This window comes from Periplaneta americana, chromosome 10 (assembly GCF_040183065.1).
Source record: "Periplaneta americana isolate PAMFEO1 chromosome 10, P.americana_PAMFEO1_priV1, whole genome shotgun sequence".
Lineage (NCBI taxonomy): Eukaryota > Metazoa > Arthropoda > Insecta > Blattodea > Blattidae > Periplaneta > Periplaneta americana.
In genome coordinates, this window is record NC_091126.1 from 32,344,585 (window position 1) to 32,363,356 (window position 18,772).

The 18,772-nt window shown below is 35.5% G+C and overlaps 1 protein-coding gene across 2 annotated transcripts in view; it reads right to left on the reverse strand.

The window, feature by feature from the left end:
• Window positions 1-1,419: 1,419 nt before the first annotated feature.
• LOC138707557 (uncharacterized) overlaps window positions 1,420-18,772 on the reverse strand; it is a 46,215-nt gene continuing 28,862 nt past the window's right edge. For both annotated transcript variants that reach the window (XM_069837121.1, XM_069837120.1), the window contains exon 6: window positions 1,420-11,954. In XM_069837121.1, coding sequence (XP_069693222.1) covers window positions 11,394-11,954 — 561 coding nt within the window. In that variant the 3' untranslated portion in view covers window positions 1,420-11,393. The remainder of the gene's footprint in view (window positions 11,955-18,772) is intronic.

Consider the following 18,772-nt stretch of genomic DNA (forward strand, 5'->3'; position numbering starts at 1 on the left):
AAAAGAAAAGAAACAAAGAGAATGAGTGATTTCCTCTTCTGCAGTATGTCTAAGGGTATGTACAAGTTGGAGCGATGATAAATGATAAAAGAAGCAGCGATGCTATATTAGAGAGAATTGAAGCATGCATTGTCATTGAGGTGTGCATATTGGAGTAACGATAAAAGCGAAGATACACGATAAAAGCGACGAAAAAGAAAAGTTCCATTTTCTTCGCTCTTGTCGTTCATATGATCTCTGATTAAGATAATATTAATCTGTATAATTACCAGTGGTTATCAATATATCCGAATATTAATCGATTTATTATTATTTCGGCATATTAAATTAATTTTTGTAGAAATTGGCAAATTGATCAGTTGTGTATTTATTCGTCATATGTTATGTGATCACAAGAACCAGTCACAACACAACGAATTTATACTATCTTTGGGATGAGAAACGGGTTCAATTTTGTACGTATTTAAGTTATATTAACCTTGAACTTAGCAGCTGATATTTCCTATATATCTTCTTTCATTAAGTGGATGCATAGAATATCTTCTACTGATAAATCAAAATGTTAGCTTCCCGCGTCCTCGTTTCTCCGATATGAACACTTGATTCTTTGATAATACCAAAGTGTCACTAGATCGTTTCTTTTATCGTTTATCGTTGCTCCAACGTGTTCAAGCCCTAAGTCAGATTCAACATCTCTAAAATGGCAGATTTTGTCATGCTGAGTAACAAACACACTCAATTACACTCAAAATCTCTCTGTTCTGCACCACTGCTTCATTCTGAAACCTAAAAGATATAACTCATTTAAGATCTACATTTTACTTACTTAAAAATAGCTCTTGAGGAACCTGCAGGTTCATTGCCGCCCTCAGATAAACCTGCCATCGGTCCCTATCCTGTGCAAGATTTTTTTTTATTTTATTGGGTTATTTTACGATGCTGTATCAACATCTAGGTTATTTAGCGTCTGAATGATATGAAGGTGATAATGCTGGTGAAATGAGTCCAGGGTCCAGCACCGAAAGTTACCCAGCATGTGAAAGATTAATCTACTCTCTATCCTCATATCCCACCTCCTTCAAATCCATTTTAATATTATCCTCCCATTTACGTCTCCCCAAAGGTATTTTTCCCTTCGGTCTCCCATAAGATCTACACTTAAATATAAATAATTAAACCTGCATAACTTGCTCAAGTTAATGTAATTAACTTGTATCCACACGTAAGTTCTATCAACATCAAATAAGTCATGGTCAATGATAAACCCTCTGTTTAAGTTCATAACTCACTGACCTGAGAATAAAAACGTTAATATTGTCGTTCTCGTTCCTTATGTCTAAATATGAGGGATTGTAAGGAAGGATGGAGTTTACTCTTATAAATACTCTGTTATTTCTCGAGAAATAACACTAAACGCGCTAAGACTGATAAAAAATTTTAGTTTATTTAACAGATTTATATAACAGATCAACATTCACAACAATTAAGAACACGTCACTACTGCATGTAAGCTCTGAGTTTAGACTACTGGGTGTTCATTTCAAAGTGTGTCATGACGTCACTGTTGTGAGTCAGTGATTTGAAGCGAGTTCCAGCTATTACATCAGAGAAGTTGCTTATTAATCAAGGCATTCAATCTGAACTTGAGAATGTGTACGGTATAACTTGAACGTCGTAGCAACAGATGGCGGTCTGTACTGTGTGCTACCATAACTTCTTTCGAACTGTGTTTTGCGCCGCCAAGTCGTACGAAGGGTATTTGTTATCGGTTGCATACGGCAACATTCCACAATACAAATCAAATGCTCCTTGTCCATGTTGTACGTCGAAGTTAATGTCAACAAATACATAAGTAATCGTCTTAAACCTCTCCCCATATCCCACCGGTAAGAAAAAAACCCACCTCAGTACATGTTTCCAAACAGTTCACATTCCTGCCACTACCGGCGTTACCGTACATATCGGTAAGTACTCTTCAGAATGAACGCCGCACTTGCTAGGCAACTTCTCTGACACATAGGTTATACACCTCTGCGGAAGTGTAGGAAGATTGAATTCTCTAGGCTCATCGACTAGCCATATGACGGCATACAGCGAGCCATAACACACTTTGAACTGAACACCCAGTATTGCATACCCAAAGAGTTGCTTTTATTTTTGACTGGAGGAGAGAGATGATAGTGAAGGAATGTGTTTGCAACATAAAATTGTACCTCACTGTAACCTTAGTCTAAAGAGAACACATCAGTGTCACTTTACTATGCATGGCCAGCTAAAAATCAGGATTCTATGAAGAGAATGTGCAATTCAAGTTTTTTTTTTTTTTTTTCAGTCAGCTCACTATCCACTGATATTGTCATACACAGTAACATAGTAAAGACACACAGAGGTTTTATTGGAATTAATTGACAGAGAAAAACTTAACGGGTAAATGGTACATACCTAGAATAAATTAAGAAACTGCTGCAAACTTTCTAAGATTGAAATTTTCACTATCACTGGTGGTTTTTGTGACTTTTTTCTATTCTATTTACTCTTTAAGTTACACGATGTATATAATTGCACATATCAATATAGGTTTTCCTTACTAAAAGGCACATTGTTTAGTGAATTTTAGTATATAGATTCTTCACAACAACAGTGTTAACAATGGTGATAAACTTGTAATAATTTATCAACTAATAAGATTTTTAACAGTATATTTTGGCATAGAATACGTCTCCCCTGCTCAGCAGAGTATGGACAACCATTCCTTGATCCGTGGTGAAACAAAAAGTGGCAGAATTTCAAATGCTTCTTGCAAAAAGACTACGAATCACAGCTGAATGCTGTTATTAGGCATGAAACAATGTAACTTGTGTGTCCGAACGGTATAGGCATGAGGGCACCAAAGTTAAGTAAAAAAATATCCATGTCACATGGTCTCTCTCAGTAATATCTCAGTATCGAAAGCAGCTACAGACCTGTGTGAACACTCGTTTGATATATTAATCACTATCCGCAGTATGAGGAACCCGAATCACACAAAGTGAAGTGGATAGGCATTAGACACACACACACACATATTAATCACTATTATTACTTCTCTTAACATAGATCCATACACTCCATTTGCAAACTGAAACAAAAATAAAACATTCAAAACAACGTAGCTGTAGTTTCATTCCCAAAACTGGATGACATATTCTACATGCCAGTGTATCCCTGATGCAGTGCAAAATTCTTTTTATGATAGTGACAACAGAGAGGCTCAGGATGAAACCGCCAAACAAAACCAAATTTCAACTTTTATTGTGATAAACTGTAATATGATGCTCACACTCAGAGTATCTGTATGTTTCAATCCTGACGGCACTTAGTTTGAATGGTCCCAGAGTCCAAGCCACATCACTCATAATTTTATTGCGAACACATCCTCGCAGTCATCCAAGAAACCACTTAGGAATGATAAATATTGTCAATTGTTTAGTGTAAGTATTTTCTACTTACTGTTTACGGCAGATTCTACAAAAATCCGAGCTAAATATCACATAGTCTCAAGGAGACTGAAAATTTGAAGTATAGATATCTCCGTATCTGCCACTTTTCCACACACATCAAAAGATAACGTGTACAAATGTGACAATTTAATTTCTGGACCGACCATGTAGCATCACGCATTTTTCAAGTTGAGCAGAAGCATGTTGCTAGACTTCTTTGGACGTGTTTCTGCTACTGTGTACAAAAATTGCAGGCAAACAGTCCTGTTTCTTACTGAGTAGTAGGGGTAGAAAGATATATCTGTGTTCTAGTGTTGGCGGAAAAGTAAGTAATAAGAATTTCGAATAGTGCATTTAAAGGGTACAAAATGAGTTATGCATGTAGTGTGGAGTAGGATTCCATGCAGTTTAATCCTGTGAATGAAGCACTGTGATAATGTGAACGACCTAAATGCTATGACAGATTTTAGGTTCGACATACGAGGAAAGAATATGCTACACACAAGACTTTAAATTGCTCTCCTGAACAGTATGTTAAAGTGGACAAAGCTCGTTCTTTTCCTGTACCCTTCATTTGATATCAAGTTGTGTGGCAAAAACGCTAGTGAAATGTAAGAATTGTTAACAGTGGTATAAGAATGCTTCGAAAAAATCTAGTGTTTCTAAATGGCACAAGAGGTTAAAAGAGGAGTGAAAAGATGTGAATGTCGATGCCAGAAGTAGACAGCCAAAAACGCAAAAGACAGACGGGAATGTGTAAATTGAGAACTCTGGAGTACGCAATTAATGGTTGAAAAATTAAATGTGGTAAGAAAAAAAAGTGATATGGGCTATTCCATCTCAAATCGACCGAAATACAGAGAAAATTGACCTTGCAATTTTTAATACAATGAAACTTTTTCTGTCGGTTGACAACTGTGATACAATGCTTTGTGCAAAGTTTGAGGCATCAGAACTTCATAGTGTTTAAATTAAAAATATTTAAATTTATCGTATTTTCATAAAATTAGCAAATTTAAACTGTTGTGGCTCCGAAAGCCTTTCACCCAATGATCAAAATCATGGTTTATTTTGATGCTGAGAAATTAAAGTTTATATTCACATGTAAACAGTTTTTCTTACTTTTTATGGAAATGGAGAAATTTAGATTTTTCTTCATTAAGACGCCTTTGCCCACGACAAAATATTTTTAAAATATATGGTTAGATTCCGCATTGAAAGTACAAATAAACACATATTTTTTTACTGGTGCACCATTAAGAAAATATGAAAATATCAAATAAAGAAAATAAATAGTACGCGCGTGAAATAACCAGCTGACTGTGAGGCGGGATTTAGCCCAGACAAGCAAGGCCAGGAGACAAACACGTGATGTTTCGTCTAGTAGCGCATAGCTGGGCTAGCTTTATCACAAGTTTTCATAAACACAGGAGTAAAATGACGCCCAACACTCGCTTATCTTCAGCTCTCGGGCAGTGCTTCCTGTACTGGGCCGTTCAAGTCCAGGCGTGTGAAAATAATTTATTTAAAACCCTCGAAACTTATTGCCGAGTCACTAAGCAAACAATGAAGAAATCCCTCTTAATAATGCAAGTTTTTTTCTTTTTTTTTTCCCACATTTTTACAAATGGGCAAAAGGCCTAAAAGTAAGTAAAATCAAATTATCTGTCTCTCTATATAAAATAAAAATAAGGATTACTTCTTATCATAACCTACCAAATGTCAGCTTCAAAATGAGCTCCCGTTCAATGTTCTGCAGTAAATGGTTCCAGAGTTCTGAGCGCTGAAAGAGGCTTGTTTTTATAAAATATGCTAAATTTGTTGCTCAATAGTACGAAAACTGTGACTTTCGATAGTATATTTTTGAAAATGCACTGTCCTAAGCACCTTGTATAAATAGGGAAAAAATTGGAGTATTAAAAAAATGCGAGGTTTTTTACTGATCGATTTCATATGGAATAGCCCATATAGAGTTTAACAAAGAATTGGAAACGCGGAAAATTTCTGCAAAGATCATGAAAATGCTGCAGCACATAATGTATTCAGTGTCCGCACATTCTGATAAAGACCACCTTCCTTAGCCTCTGGTGGTTTTTTCTTCTTTTCGTAATTAAAAATTTTCTCGAAAGGACGAAGGTTTGCAGACATTTCTCATATCCAGCATCATGTGACTAGAGAACTGAAATGCATTGCAGAAAAGAGCTCCAAAAATATTTTCAGCAACAGCAACACCATCTCAGTGTAGAACTTCAGAAGGGGATCATAGCTGACAGTGAGAAGGTAGCAAATATTTCTAGCGATACATTCCAGGAATTAATTTGTCACACCTTATACTTCTGATATGCAGTGTTTGTTAAATTAATGTAAAACTGTTGGATATTAATATCGAGTTAAGTTGAGAACAGTGTTCAATATTGAGGAATATCTTACTTGTTTCACGTTCAGGAAAAGACAGACACCTTACATGAATCACGTACAGAAAAGCCTTTTAAACAATGGGAATAGCACGCAGGCAGAGGGGTGGTAAAAATACATACAACTTCGTAAAAACCAAATAAAATTGCAATAATCTGGTACCAAATATTCATAAATATGAAATACTGGTAGTTTTGTCCATTATATCAGTTTATCACTGAATGATCTTGGCAAATTAAGCAGTTTTCTTTATTGTGATTAAAAAATGAACAAAATTTCATACACCACATGCTACATTCATGTACATATTAATCTTTTATTCGACGAAATTCTACCTAAAAATGCTTTAAGCAATTCTAACGAAGTTACGCATTAACATGCCCGATCAACAGTGGAGGGAAACAAAAGATCTTCTTAAGGGAACTGGGTAATCTGAGCGTATGGCTGTTATGTATAAGTGAAGAAATTTTGCTATTACCTTTCAACTTTTGAATATATTGACTTACAACTTTTCCAGCATACACACAATATTTGTAGGTATATTTTGGTCTTTAGATTATGTTTCTACATCATATACTTGATTTTATGAAAAATTTTAAACCTGAAAAATATTAATTAAATTTAAGTTAAAAAAATAGGTATTTTGGAACATTTTTCTCAGAAACTCTGCACTACAAGTTCCTAAAAATTCAAGCATATTTCTAATACAGTTGACTATATTTGCTGCCATTTTCATTACGATACGAATATTCGTTCAATAGGAGAAAAAATTTTTTCCATCCTGAAAAAGAAAAAAAAAATTTTAAATAGTCATACTTGTTCATACTTTTCTGGCTGTAAAATCCATAATAGTTTTAATAACTGTATGAAAATGGTCATACTTCTTTACTACCATGTGAAATAGAAATATGCAAAATTTCAGCTTCCTAGCTCCAGTAGTTCCTGAGAAAAAAGTTCCTAAAATACCCATGTTTTTAATTGAAATTTATTAATATTTATAAGGCTTAAAATTTTTCATAAAATCAAGTATAGGAGGTAAAAAGATAATCTAAAAACCAAAATATACACAGGTTGTAACTTTAATAATGGCAACTATTTATTTATTACGAATATACATCTGTGAAACTTCTACAGTCCTTCAATATGGTAACCAGCATTGTCTACAACTTGTTGCCTACGATATGAATATTTGTTCAATAGGAGAAAGAATTTTCTCCATCCTGAAAAAAAAATAAATAAAAATAAAAATAAAAATAGTCATATTTGTTCATACTTTTCTGGCTGTAAATTCCATAATAGTTTTAATAACTATGAAAATGGTCATGCTTCTTTACTACCATGTGAAATAGAAGTATGCAAAATTTCAGCCTCCTAGCTCCAGTAGTTCCTGAGAAAAAAGTTCCTAAAATACCCATGTTTTTAATTGAAATTTATTAATATTTATCAGGCTTAAAATTTTTCATAAAATCAAGTATAGGAGGTAAAAAGATAATCTAAAAACCAAAATATACACAGGTTGTAACTTTAATAATGGCAACTATTTATTTATTACGAATATACATCTGTGAAACTTCTACAGTCCTTCAATGTAGTAACCAGCATTGTCTACAGCAATGTGGAAGTCGTCGTATCCCTGTAGCAGCTGTAACTAACAGGAGACTAACGCTGTGAGTCAGAAGAAAGAGTCCTTTTAGGGAGGGGGGGAGGGCAGACATAGACTAATATGTGGTAGAAGTGACAACAATTAATTCCATCTCGTTTCGCTTTTACAGCAGTGTTGCCACTATTAAAGTTACACCCCACATACCTGCAAATATTATGTTTATGGTGTAAAAATTGTAATTTGATAGATTCAAAATTTGAAGAGTACTTACTTACTTACTTACTTACTTACTTACTTACTTACTGGCTTTTAAGGAACCCGGAGGTTCATTGCAGCCATCACATAAGCCCACCATTGGTCCCTATCCTGAGCAAGATTAATCCAGTCTCTATCATCATACCCCACCTCCCTCAAATCCATTTTAATATTATCTTCCCATCTACGTCTCAGCCTCCCCTAAGGTCTTTTCCCCTCTGGCCTCCCAACTAACACTCTATATGCATTTCTGGATTCGCCCATATGTGCTACATGTCCTGCCCATCTCAAATGTCTGGATTTTATGTTCCTAATTATGTCAGGTGAAGGATACAATGCGTGCAGCTCTGCGTTGTGTAACTTTCTCCATTCTCCTGTAACTTCATCCCTTTTCGCCCCAAATATTTTCCTAAGAACCTTATTCTCAAAAACCCTCAATCTCTGTTCCTCTCTCAAAGTGAGAGTCCAAGTTTCACAGCCATACAGAACAACCGGTAATATAATTGTTTTATAAATTCTAACTTTCAGATTTTTTGACAGCAGATTGGATGACAAAAGCTTCTCAACCGAATAATAACAGGCATTGTGCCGGAGAATCAGTCCCATTCCGAGGCTTATTGTTAGGTTTCGTAACAAGCTGTTTTTTACGGTGATGGGGTGTTAGCCCTTCGCCCAACCCCCAAGCTGGAGGACCACCTCTTATCGGCTGTCCACGACTGTTTATTCAATATATTCGCAGCTACCCTCCATATCTGGAGGCTGTCTCCTAGAGTATTATCAAAATTTCTTCACTTAGACACAACAGACATACGTTCAGACTATCCAGTTCCCTTAAGAAAAATGAGAAACTAAACGAGTGCCACTCATTTTTAAGATATTATGCATGAAATTGTTCATTGAAAGTTTAGATCCAAACACAAATAAAAGATCCACGGAGGAAAGACTATGCTAAGTCATTTTTTATAATTTTTTCAGAATCTTTTTTTTTTTTACTTTAAAACATTACCAAGCCTCTATTGATTAAAATATCATTATTCTTAACATACTATATCGCAAAGAAACATGTTGCAAATAAACAATTTATTTCTGATTAAGTTATTTTAAACAATTTTGCTATGATTAAACATACGCTATCCTAATGTCAACAAAGAAAGGGAAAGAATATGCTGTCTTGACTTGTTTCTCTCCACTTGGAAGTTCAAGAGAAAAAATCAATTGTTATAATAACGTTCTTTCGTTAATTATTCTATCACAGATAAATTAAAACATCCAGACAAGAAAAATGAAGGCTCAGCGACAATATTCTTCTTTCTCTCTCCTTGAGCTAGGTACCGATGGGGTAGACTGGCGAAAAAATTTTGTACCTTAAGACTGTAGAAACATTTTAACGCCCGCAAATTTTGACACTTCACTTTAGGCATTGGCAATGGTCCTGTTTGGAATGAATAACACACAATTATTATATTATTTTCCTATTATGTGCACCACCAGAGAATATGATAAAATATTAAATTTCATAAAAGGATACAATGAAAATTATTATTGTACCTTCAGAATTCACATCCAGCATTAGGAACTCATTCCTTGCAATACAGTAATATATAATAGTAAGAAACAGTGTCTCTAATTCATTATAAAATACATATTTACTTATGTGTATTTCACATAACTCTCAATGCATGATAAATTGTAAAGGTAAAAGTAAAGGTAAAGGTATCCCCGTAACATGCCATGAAGGCACTTGGGGGGCATGGAGGTAGAGCCCCATGCTTTCCATGACCTCGGCACTAGAATAAGGTGGTGTATGATAAATTGTATGCCATATAAAATATTTAGAAAAATTTTTTAAATATTTCACCTATAGTTTGGCAGTGACATAACTACCACACATTATCACTGGAATTAAATTTTGACTGAAAAATTAATTTTGGACTTTCATGGGTTTAAAAAATTTCATATTAATCACCTCTTAAATGTCATACATATCAAAAGGTTTCGTATGTTTATATACATGTATAAAATTATTTCTCTGCATATCAAATATAGAAGAAATGAATTTTTCACATTTCCACCTTACAGTGAGAACGTAAAAATTATATATTTTACCATGATATTTTGAGTTCATGGTATGTAACAGCAATAGTTATTGCAGAACTTGCAATTCAAGATACAGATGAATAATGCTTACTAAATAGGTGTAGTACAAACACTCAAAAGTAATACCAATCAAAACTTTCGAAAAAAGGATTATTATAAGAGTTCAACATTCATTGTTACATCGACCTGGTTGGCGAGTTGGTATAGCGCTGGCCTTCTATGCCCAAGGTTGCGGGTTCGATCCCGGGCCAGGTCGATGGCATTTAAGTGCTTAAATGCGACAGGCTCATGTCAGTAGATTTACTGGCATGTAAAAGAACTCCTGCGAGACAAAATTCCAGCACATCTGGCAATGTTGATATAACCTCTGCAGTTGTGAGCGTCGTTAAATAATAGTACATTATGCAACGAGCCTATAATGATAGTAATTAAGAATCGAGTATGGATATTTATGAAACGAGCACAAGCAAGTTTCATAATTTTCATACGAGCTTCTTAATTACCATTATAGGCGAGTTTCATACGACTTTTTATGCTCGACCATATTTCTAACTTGAAATTACCGGTATTCAGATGTATACATTTTATTTGTATCTGACAAGATCGGAAGTGACCTTGTTCTAGGTCGTGAATTGTGAGATGTGCGCAGACGCGAAAGTATTGATTTTTTCCGAGGAGCAATAATGTCATTAACCTTGATGTAGTCCCGTTAAACTTGATAATATTATAATATTATAACCTTGATGATTGAATTCGACATTGAAAAATGAGATGACAAATTGAATTTATTTGAATATTATTTACAATTAACGCTAATTATTATAGTAGCAGAACAGAACCTTCTGCGACAGTATTGGATTTCCAGCCTCCGTGACTTTTCGCTAATTCTCTTTCGATTGCATATCCGAGAATAATCGATACTTGCAGTTTTATAATGGTACAAAGCTGACTTGTCATTGGCTGAACACATGTAAGCTGAGCTATCATTGGCTGAAGACCTGTACTTTAATGAGTAGGTGTAATTTAATGACATGCATTAAAGGACTGCTACCAGGTGTATAATTACTACATTTCGGCATGGTCGAGCACAAAATATATTTAAAAAAAAATTTTTTTTTTTTTCATTGTTACTATATTCATTTCATCTCTAATTAAATTTCCGCAGCCTACTGTTGTATTTTATACAGCAGATATAACAATGCAATATAAGATTAAATCAGTGAAGTTGACAATGTGTCATACACTATGGATCAGAGGGAATTTTCATAGCAATAAACAGAACTTGTATTTGTCGAGATAAATTACCTGAAAACAGTACATCTGTAGCTTTTTATACCAGATATTCTTAAAGTAAACCCATATACTCAAAGGAAACACTGTATGGTGTATCTTAGTTGGAAGACATGTTGTAGTTAGCCAACAGTTTTACATCAAATAACCACTGCTTTGTTTTTTTCTCAATTCTAAAACAAAAAGTATAAAATGAAATTCTAAAGTAATTTCTCTTTGGAAAAAAATCTGAAGTACTCGACAGCTGACAGGCTCTAGCAATGAGGTAAGATACTGTTAACAGCCTGTGAAAGGATGTCTGTTGAGTTGACATCTTCAGACCCTTCACTTGCATTGTACATGTTCTGTGAAGAGCCATCATGAACACAATTGCAGCAGGACGAAGCTTGACTATGATGTGACATAGGTGTAAGGGGAGTATGTGTCTGGTTCAAGTCATCATCTGCCTCCATAGCATCGATAATACGTTCCTGTGTGAGCAGAGACTGAATCTTTACTTGTGTCTTCAGTGCTCCAGCCAATGAGAATTTCTTCAACTGAGCAGCAACACTCCTTCCAAAGGCATCGAACTCATCTTCATTCTTACTGGAATTGGTTGAATTATATTGACTTACTGATGGTATTTTCTTTTTCTTTATACATGGTGCTATCTGTGCAGGGGGGTTTGGAAGGTTCCGTTTCATGGGTTTTCTCTCAGATTGAAGTTCTGCAGTATCTGTAGTTGTGGAATGCTGAGAGTGAGAAGGTGAATTTGCTTGCGGATTTCCCTCTAGAGTGTCTTCATTTTCCTCAATTACACTGCTAACATCAACTTCCTGAAATAATGCGCAAAAATACTCAACCTTTAAACACACAAATACATACATTTAACTAAAGCCCGGTTCAGACGGTGCGTGTTTCTGTGATGGATTCCAAGGTGGCTGCGCTGATGGGTCACCTGCGTGCTCACTAGCCGGAAGTGATGCGCTCTGGTGGCTTCGTGGATGGCTAGCTTGCTGGATTTCGAGGGTAGGTCCCTTGCTATTTTTCGTGATGGTTCGCAGGCTGGATCCAAAGACGATCATATTGTGACGGCCACGTGAGGTTCGATCTCACGACCAAGGGAGGAAGGGTTAAGTCGGCCGTGTTTTGGGCGGGTTGCGCGCACATCTGCTTCCTGGGGCATGTGCTACGCGTGGTGAAGGAGGGGAAAGTAAAGCAGCTGGTGACTGAGGAGAAAGATCCAGAGAAGTCTGGATATCCGTTATCTTCTAGGCATCTGTCAACCGACCGCGAACTCTCCAGAAACTATGGCTTAGTTATAAATACAAAGTGCAAGTGAACGCGAGTCAGTCAGCCCGTCAGTAAGCCAGTGTTGTTACAGGCAGATTAGGACAGTAAGCGAGTTAGTCTTGTGTAGCAGTGAAGCCAGCTTCGAGACCAGAGCGCAACTTGAGTTGTGTCCGTAACTGTGGAGCCTGAAGCCCGGAGTTCGAGTGTAGTGGACCGCAGTTGGGGGACCTGAGTTCGAAGTGCAGCAGATCATCTCTCAAGGTCTGGGGTTCGAGATTCTGTGAACGCGAGTGACTGAGCTAGAAGAACTAGCCAAGACAAACGAGCTGTGACCTGAGAACTGATAGTTCTGTGTTGTAAATAGTGCTTTGTGAATATTAGTTAAGAGTAACAGTTCATTGTTGTTCGTAATAGTCCAAGTAAATTGTCATTGTCGTTTGTGGAGTGCAATAATGAACGCTGTGTTACTGTGTGGAGAGCAAACCCCATTGTTGACGGGAGTGAAATTAAATTGTAGAGAGTGAAGAGTTATTGTTGAGATAATAACATTACATTGTTGTTCAGTATAAAAATTTACAATATAATATCACCACTGAAACCATGTCGCCATGTTCGTTGTTTTCCAACTAAACCTGTTTTTTTCTATATTCTTTAGTTTCTAAGAAACAACAATTAAATATCGGAATTTAGCTGTTTTGCGCTTATGGCATAATTACTTTATTGCGACATTTCCTACTGTTAATGTAGGACTTTAGTTCTTTCCACTCACGGTTTAGTTTCTTTTTGACCATGAGTGTTGGCAACAGATGAAACAGCAGATGATTTTCCAATTTGAACTGTGAAAAGAGCCAGCTCCGTGTGAACAACTACCATCACCGTAGGCAACACGGGAGCCGCCAAGTGAGCACGCAGGGCACCCATCAGCGCAGCCACCTTGGAATCAATCACAGAAACTAGCACCGTCTGAACCAGGCTTAAGTTAAGGCTCATATAAGGCAGAGGACAGAAATAAGTACCACACCAAATCTCGTAAGATAGACGTGGTTAACTGAGTGTAATCAAACCTGAGATTCATACCTGCGGTACCTGATGACAGTTTACCGCCATATCAAAATAACCTTCTGACACCTAAACTACAGTCTCATTTTAATAGCCAACTGCAAATAATAATTCCACCTTACAGAAATAGAATTGTATTAACACCATCAGGAGAAAAAAATTTAAAAAATTAAAAACTCCATGCATACATTAGTAATCAACGATGTGAAAATTTACATCCACGAAAACTGAAAAAGGAAAATTCAAAAGTATTTTGTATGACTGAGTTGAACATAAAACTTATTAAAACAAATGAAGTCCACTTTTCGTGTATCAGTAAAACTCTGATTTTATGGATTTGAAATACAAGTAGCACTCTGTACAAAAATTAGTAGTGTTAAACTACCCATTACTATGCTAATGTACCTTTATGGAAAAATTACTGAGGCACTCTAAGTAATTAATTCGAGATTTTTTAAGAAAATATACTTCACTGGTTTATTTTTACTGCTCTCATTAAAAAAGTGTACCTTCGTGAGAGGTTATTCCAAACTACTTACCAAGAGAAGAAAATATGCAATAACATTATATACTGTACATCAACTCTAAAACCAATTTAAAAACGAAACCACTTGCCTAATGGTAACAAATGGTTTTGCTAAACAGGGAGTTAAGGAAAAATTTGAACACAGAAAGTTTATTAGCAAGAAACACACGACACACGAAACAAATCTAATAAAAACTTACAACCAACCCAAATATACAACTTAGAATAAATGCCCTATGTTCGTGCACTACGTTTTTACATATTGCCTTGTGACAGTGAAACTTAATTTTTATTTTTATAACTTTAAAATTAAGCTACATTCATCCTTCTATACATGCTGAGATTTTTTTTTTTTTTATGTTTTAAAATATCACAAAACTGACAGAACTTTCCCAAATTAAGTAAAAAGTGAGTTTCTTATAGCTTTATGTATATGTAAGATATGATAAAAATTTAGGACCACTGGGATCAGTAGTAGTTTATCAGAAATTTGTACCTATGTGATCTTAAATTTCAGTGTATTTGCTATTTGTTGCAACAATTAAACAAATTATTTAGGACAGATTAATAATCTAAATTAAGCGAACTGTATGTCATTCAATTCTGCTTTCTTTCGAGATTCAGTGATAAAAATTTATGTATGTCTGTCATAAGAATTGTGGGAGATATTGTCAAAAATGTCAGTGCATGTTTTGCCATAATTTTTGTATGTGTTCATATCCCACTGCTCCTAAATACAACAAAACTCAAATTTTAACTGCAAAAAGAGGGATGGAAGGAGGAGAGAGAGGAGGAGAAGGGTTAAAAGAGAGAAGAGGGGATGAAAGAAAGACGAGGAAGCCTCAAAAAACACGTCCATATTATCACGGATTGAAACAAGGGAAATCATTCATTCAACACATACACCATCCAAACAATTGCACATTTACACCAAGAGTTCTAATCTTCAAAGGAATACGAATAATGTACACATGCAAGAGTGGGGAAACAAAATTAATTCTCCTTTTACACACTACTAAAGGTACGGTCACACATTGCTACTTTCGCAGCGCTGCAGTACAAAAAACTGCGCAACTCTTGTACTGCAACGTGTGAACAATGGTGCAACCCAAAAAATTGCGGCTGCCGAACCTGCTGCCCACTACTTTTCCATGCTGCGCGCAGCTTAGAAGTAGCGACGTGTGAACAGGGTTCTCAGGATTGCAGCCCCAGAATTTTTGATATCAGTTTTGTTGAAACTTTTGCTGCGGTTGCGACCAGTGTTGCCACCCAAATGTGCCAATGATACTTTTATTGTTTGGATATATTTTAATGTTAGATGTGATGAAAATAAATTATTTGTAACAGTTATTAAATGCATAACACAGTCTGAGCATATTTGCTGACGATATAATTCATTTTTTTAATTTTCTGTAGCGTAGTTTCAAACAGGAGGGTTGCCAACATTGATTATGTGAATATGCTGTTGGTTATCATTTAGTAGTAGTAGGTTTATTTTGCCTGGCAGAGTTAAGGCCATGAGGCCTTCTCTTCCACTCAACCAGGTTTCAATAATATACATGAGATACAAAATTTGATTACAAAACAACACATTTAAGTAAATAGGCGTTTTTAAAAGCTTTATAGTAAAAATAATGCCAATTTCTGAATACTAGTTAGAACAGAAAAGCAAATAATAGATAAGTAAGCTTTCACATGAGTTTCTTAATAATGCGAACATAACCACAAAATGTATATTGAGAAGTCAACACGGAGATGGAAACCTGCAGCATGACTGCGGCTGCAAAAGTAGCGCCTTGTGTGTGAACAGACTTGCAACCTCCAGTTGCAACTTTTGCAGCACTTGGGTTGTGCAGCACAGTACAAAAGTTGTGCAGCAAAAGTAGCGACGTGTGACCGTACCTTTAGTTGTAACTATACACTATAGAGCCTTTGGTGATAATGGTTTAACAATACGGTAGTGCACTAAAGCAACTCAGCTATAACCAACAATTCATTATATTATAGTAATTTTGACGCAGCATAGTGTCACAAGTCAAGCTAGCAAATTTATCTGGCCACCTGCTCCTTATCTTCAATACTAAAAAATGAAAGACATTACCAATAATATCAATTTGAGCCATCCTTTGAAGCTATAATACAAAGCCCGTGTTCCTCACTATGGCTTCATAGGCAGTGGAACATCAGACCAACAAGAAATTGAAGCACTGAAATTCTGCAGACATTCCCATGAAGTGTCTCTTATACATCTGCATCACTCCTTATACATCAGAAAACTAAAAAAATAAATATTTAACTGTACATTGAACATATAAGAGATAAATTATTTACCATTCTTGGCAGTTCCTGCAGGAAAGCTGTTGCTCTGTATGTGTCATTTCTCTCATCTTATAATAATCCATGTTTTATAGAGTGACTCAAACCTAACGGACCAGAACCCCTACTGTCCCTCAGCACTACAGTCTAGCAAGCAGATCACCAGCATTCGCAGATGATATTCTTGCCATTTTACGACACTATAATCTGGCAAATAATCCTTCACTTGAAATAATGAATTACTTATTTCCATTATTTAAACCCTAACTCTCTGCCGCCTGAAGTCAAGGGCTGTCGAACATTGAAGTTTTTCAAATCCAAGTTAGAAAATTATCTTATGACGAGTTGCCAAACTAACTTACTATTATGACAAGTGTTGTATTGCATGTTTCCACGTATTCACATTTTTTTCTTTTTATGTTCTAGTGATATTTAACTTATTTTATATTTTTGTTTTCATATTTTCCGATAATGGTATATCTAGGCCTATAATGTGATAAGTTGAACTATATATAATCATAATTTTCCTTACTGTGTGTACTTAAAAATATTGCATTCATTGTCTGCTTTGTACTGCACTATTTTATTACTATTATTATTATTATCATTATTATTATCATCATCATCATCATCATCAATAATTGTCTTATTTTTTTATAATTTGTATGTCTCATTTATTTTGACCTGCTGTTCACATTTTATTATGCTTTTTTCTTTCTTTCTGTATGTTATATATTGTCTGATTTCTACTTACTTGTTGTTTACATTTTATTACTATTATCTTCTTTAGTTTTGTGTGTAAAATTGTAGCGTACTTTGTAAATTTGTAGTGTTTTTTTGTTACACAGTTTTACTCCTGGTTGAGTGTTAGAGAAGGCCGTATGGCCTTAACTCTGCCAGGTTAAATAAATCATTATTATTATTATCATTATTATTATTATTATTATTATTATTATTATTATTATTATTATTATAACCGGATGCAATGGTTTGTTCTAGGAGACAACTTTCACCTAAGGTGCACAAGTCTCTTCCAGCACTGTATACTGTGACTGAATTTTTCTGCACACACCAGACTCAAGTCTTGTAGCAGCAAACTATAGTAATTAAAAACATTACGATTATGAAAATGAACCAGAGTGTTTTAAGGTTAAAATTTAGCAGAATAGTTTCATTCACAGTAGAATTTCGAGGTACTATTTTCAACCTCAAAACGATAAAGGTTGACAATGCCGGTCTCTCTCTTTTTCACTTTTCTTACCATGTGAAACAACAGGGCCAGAGACAGCATAGCTGTACTATAATTTGGGACAAGTGATTGCAAGTATTATGGAATTGTCGATTAAAGGACAGATTCCTCTAAACCAGTGGTCATCAGCACTTGCTGAAATGGGTAATGGGTAAGAAGTGTATTGCAATATGCACCATTGCGCAGAAGAGAGAGGGAAGAAGTATATCTGCCAGCAGCCATGGATGCACGCCAATGCAATGTCTTATCCGCAGGTAAGAGATGCTAGCCCGAGGGTGCACTGTGCTGATGACCGCTGCTCTAAACAAACTAAAATACCACCAAATTCTCTAAGTTACAAAATCTTATCCCCCATGCTGATCATCTTTATTCTTTTTATTTATAATACTACTACTAGAGGTCTAGGCTGGTCATCGATTTCCTCACTGTCATCAAATTCGAAATTTTCCCATTCTTCCCTGTCATTGTACAGATACAAAATTAAAATTTGAAGCAAGTCTTGATGGGAGTCCACCTGTATGTAGACAACAATTTCGCACGACTGCCCACAAGTAGCATACACACAGGGGCTCTTGTTTACTGCACATGCACAGTGTGTTGTAAGTGAAACTTATACAAGAAAGGAGCTACAAATTTTATTTCCATATTTGTATGTGGATGTGTACTGTGCATGAAGTTTAAGTTGGCTTGTTAATTTGAAAGAGAAAGAGCTACTTGCCATCTCACTCTATCCCAGGGAATCCTCTCTATGATGATGTTAAGACAGGCATCCCCACAGGCTACCCTTTTCAATAGTGGTGTTTAAGGTGTGGACAAGTAAATGTCGTAAGAGAAGAATCCATGTTTCTACACTCACAAGGAGAGGACACGCTCTATATATCACCACAGTCTACTATATACAGTCGCGAAGCTTGAGGTGATTTTTTGCAAATCTCGTGATAAAGTGCTCCAAGCGGTTAGCAACTAGAAACAATAGACTGTCCACTGTCGACTTTGGACTGAATCGTATTTCCATCGAGTGCTAGCTCGTTGCATATTTCACATTGATGCTTGTGAAATGTTCGTTATTGGTTGTAATGAAAATGTTAATGGCTAAAATACAATAATTGGAATAATAATATTTTACTAGAGACGTAGAAAAATTAAGTTTGTTTTAATGAAATTTATTGATCACGTTTTATTTTCAATTCTGGTGGGATTATTATTGCTTA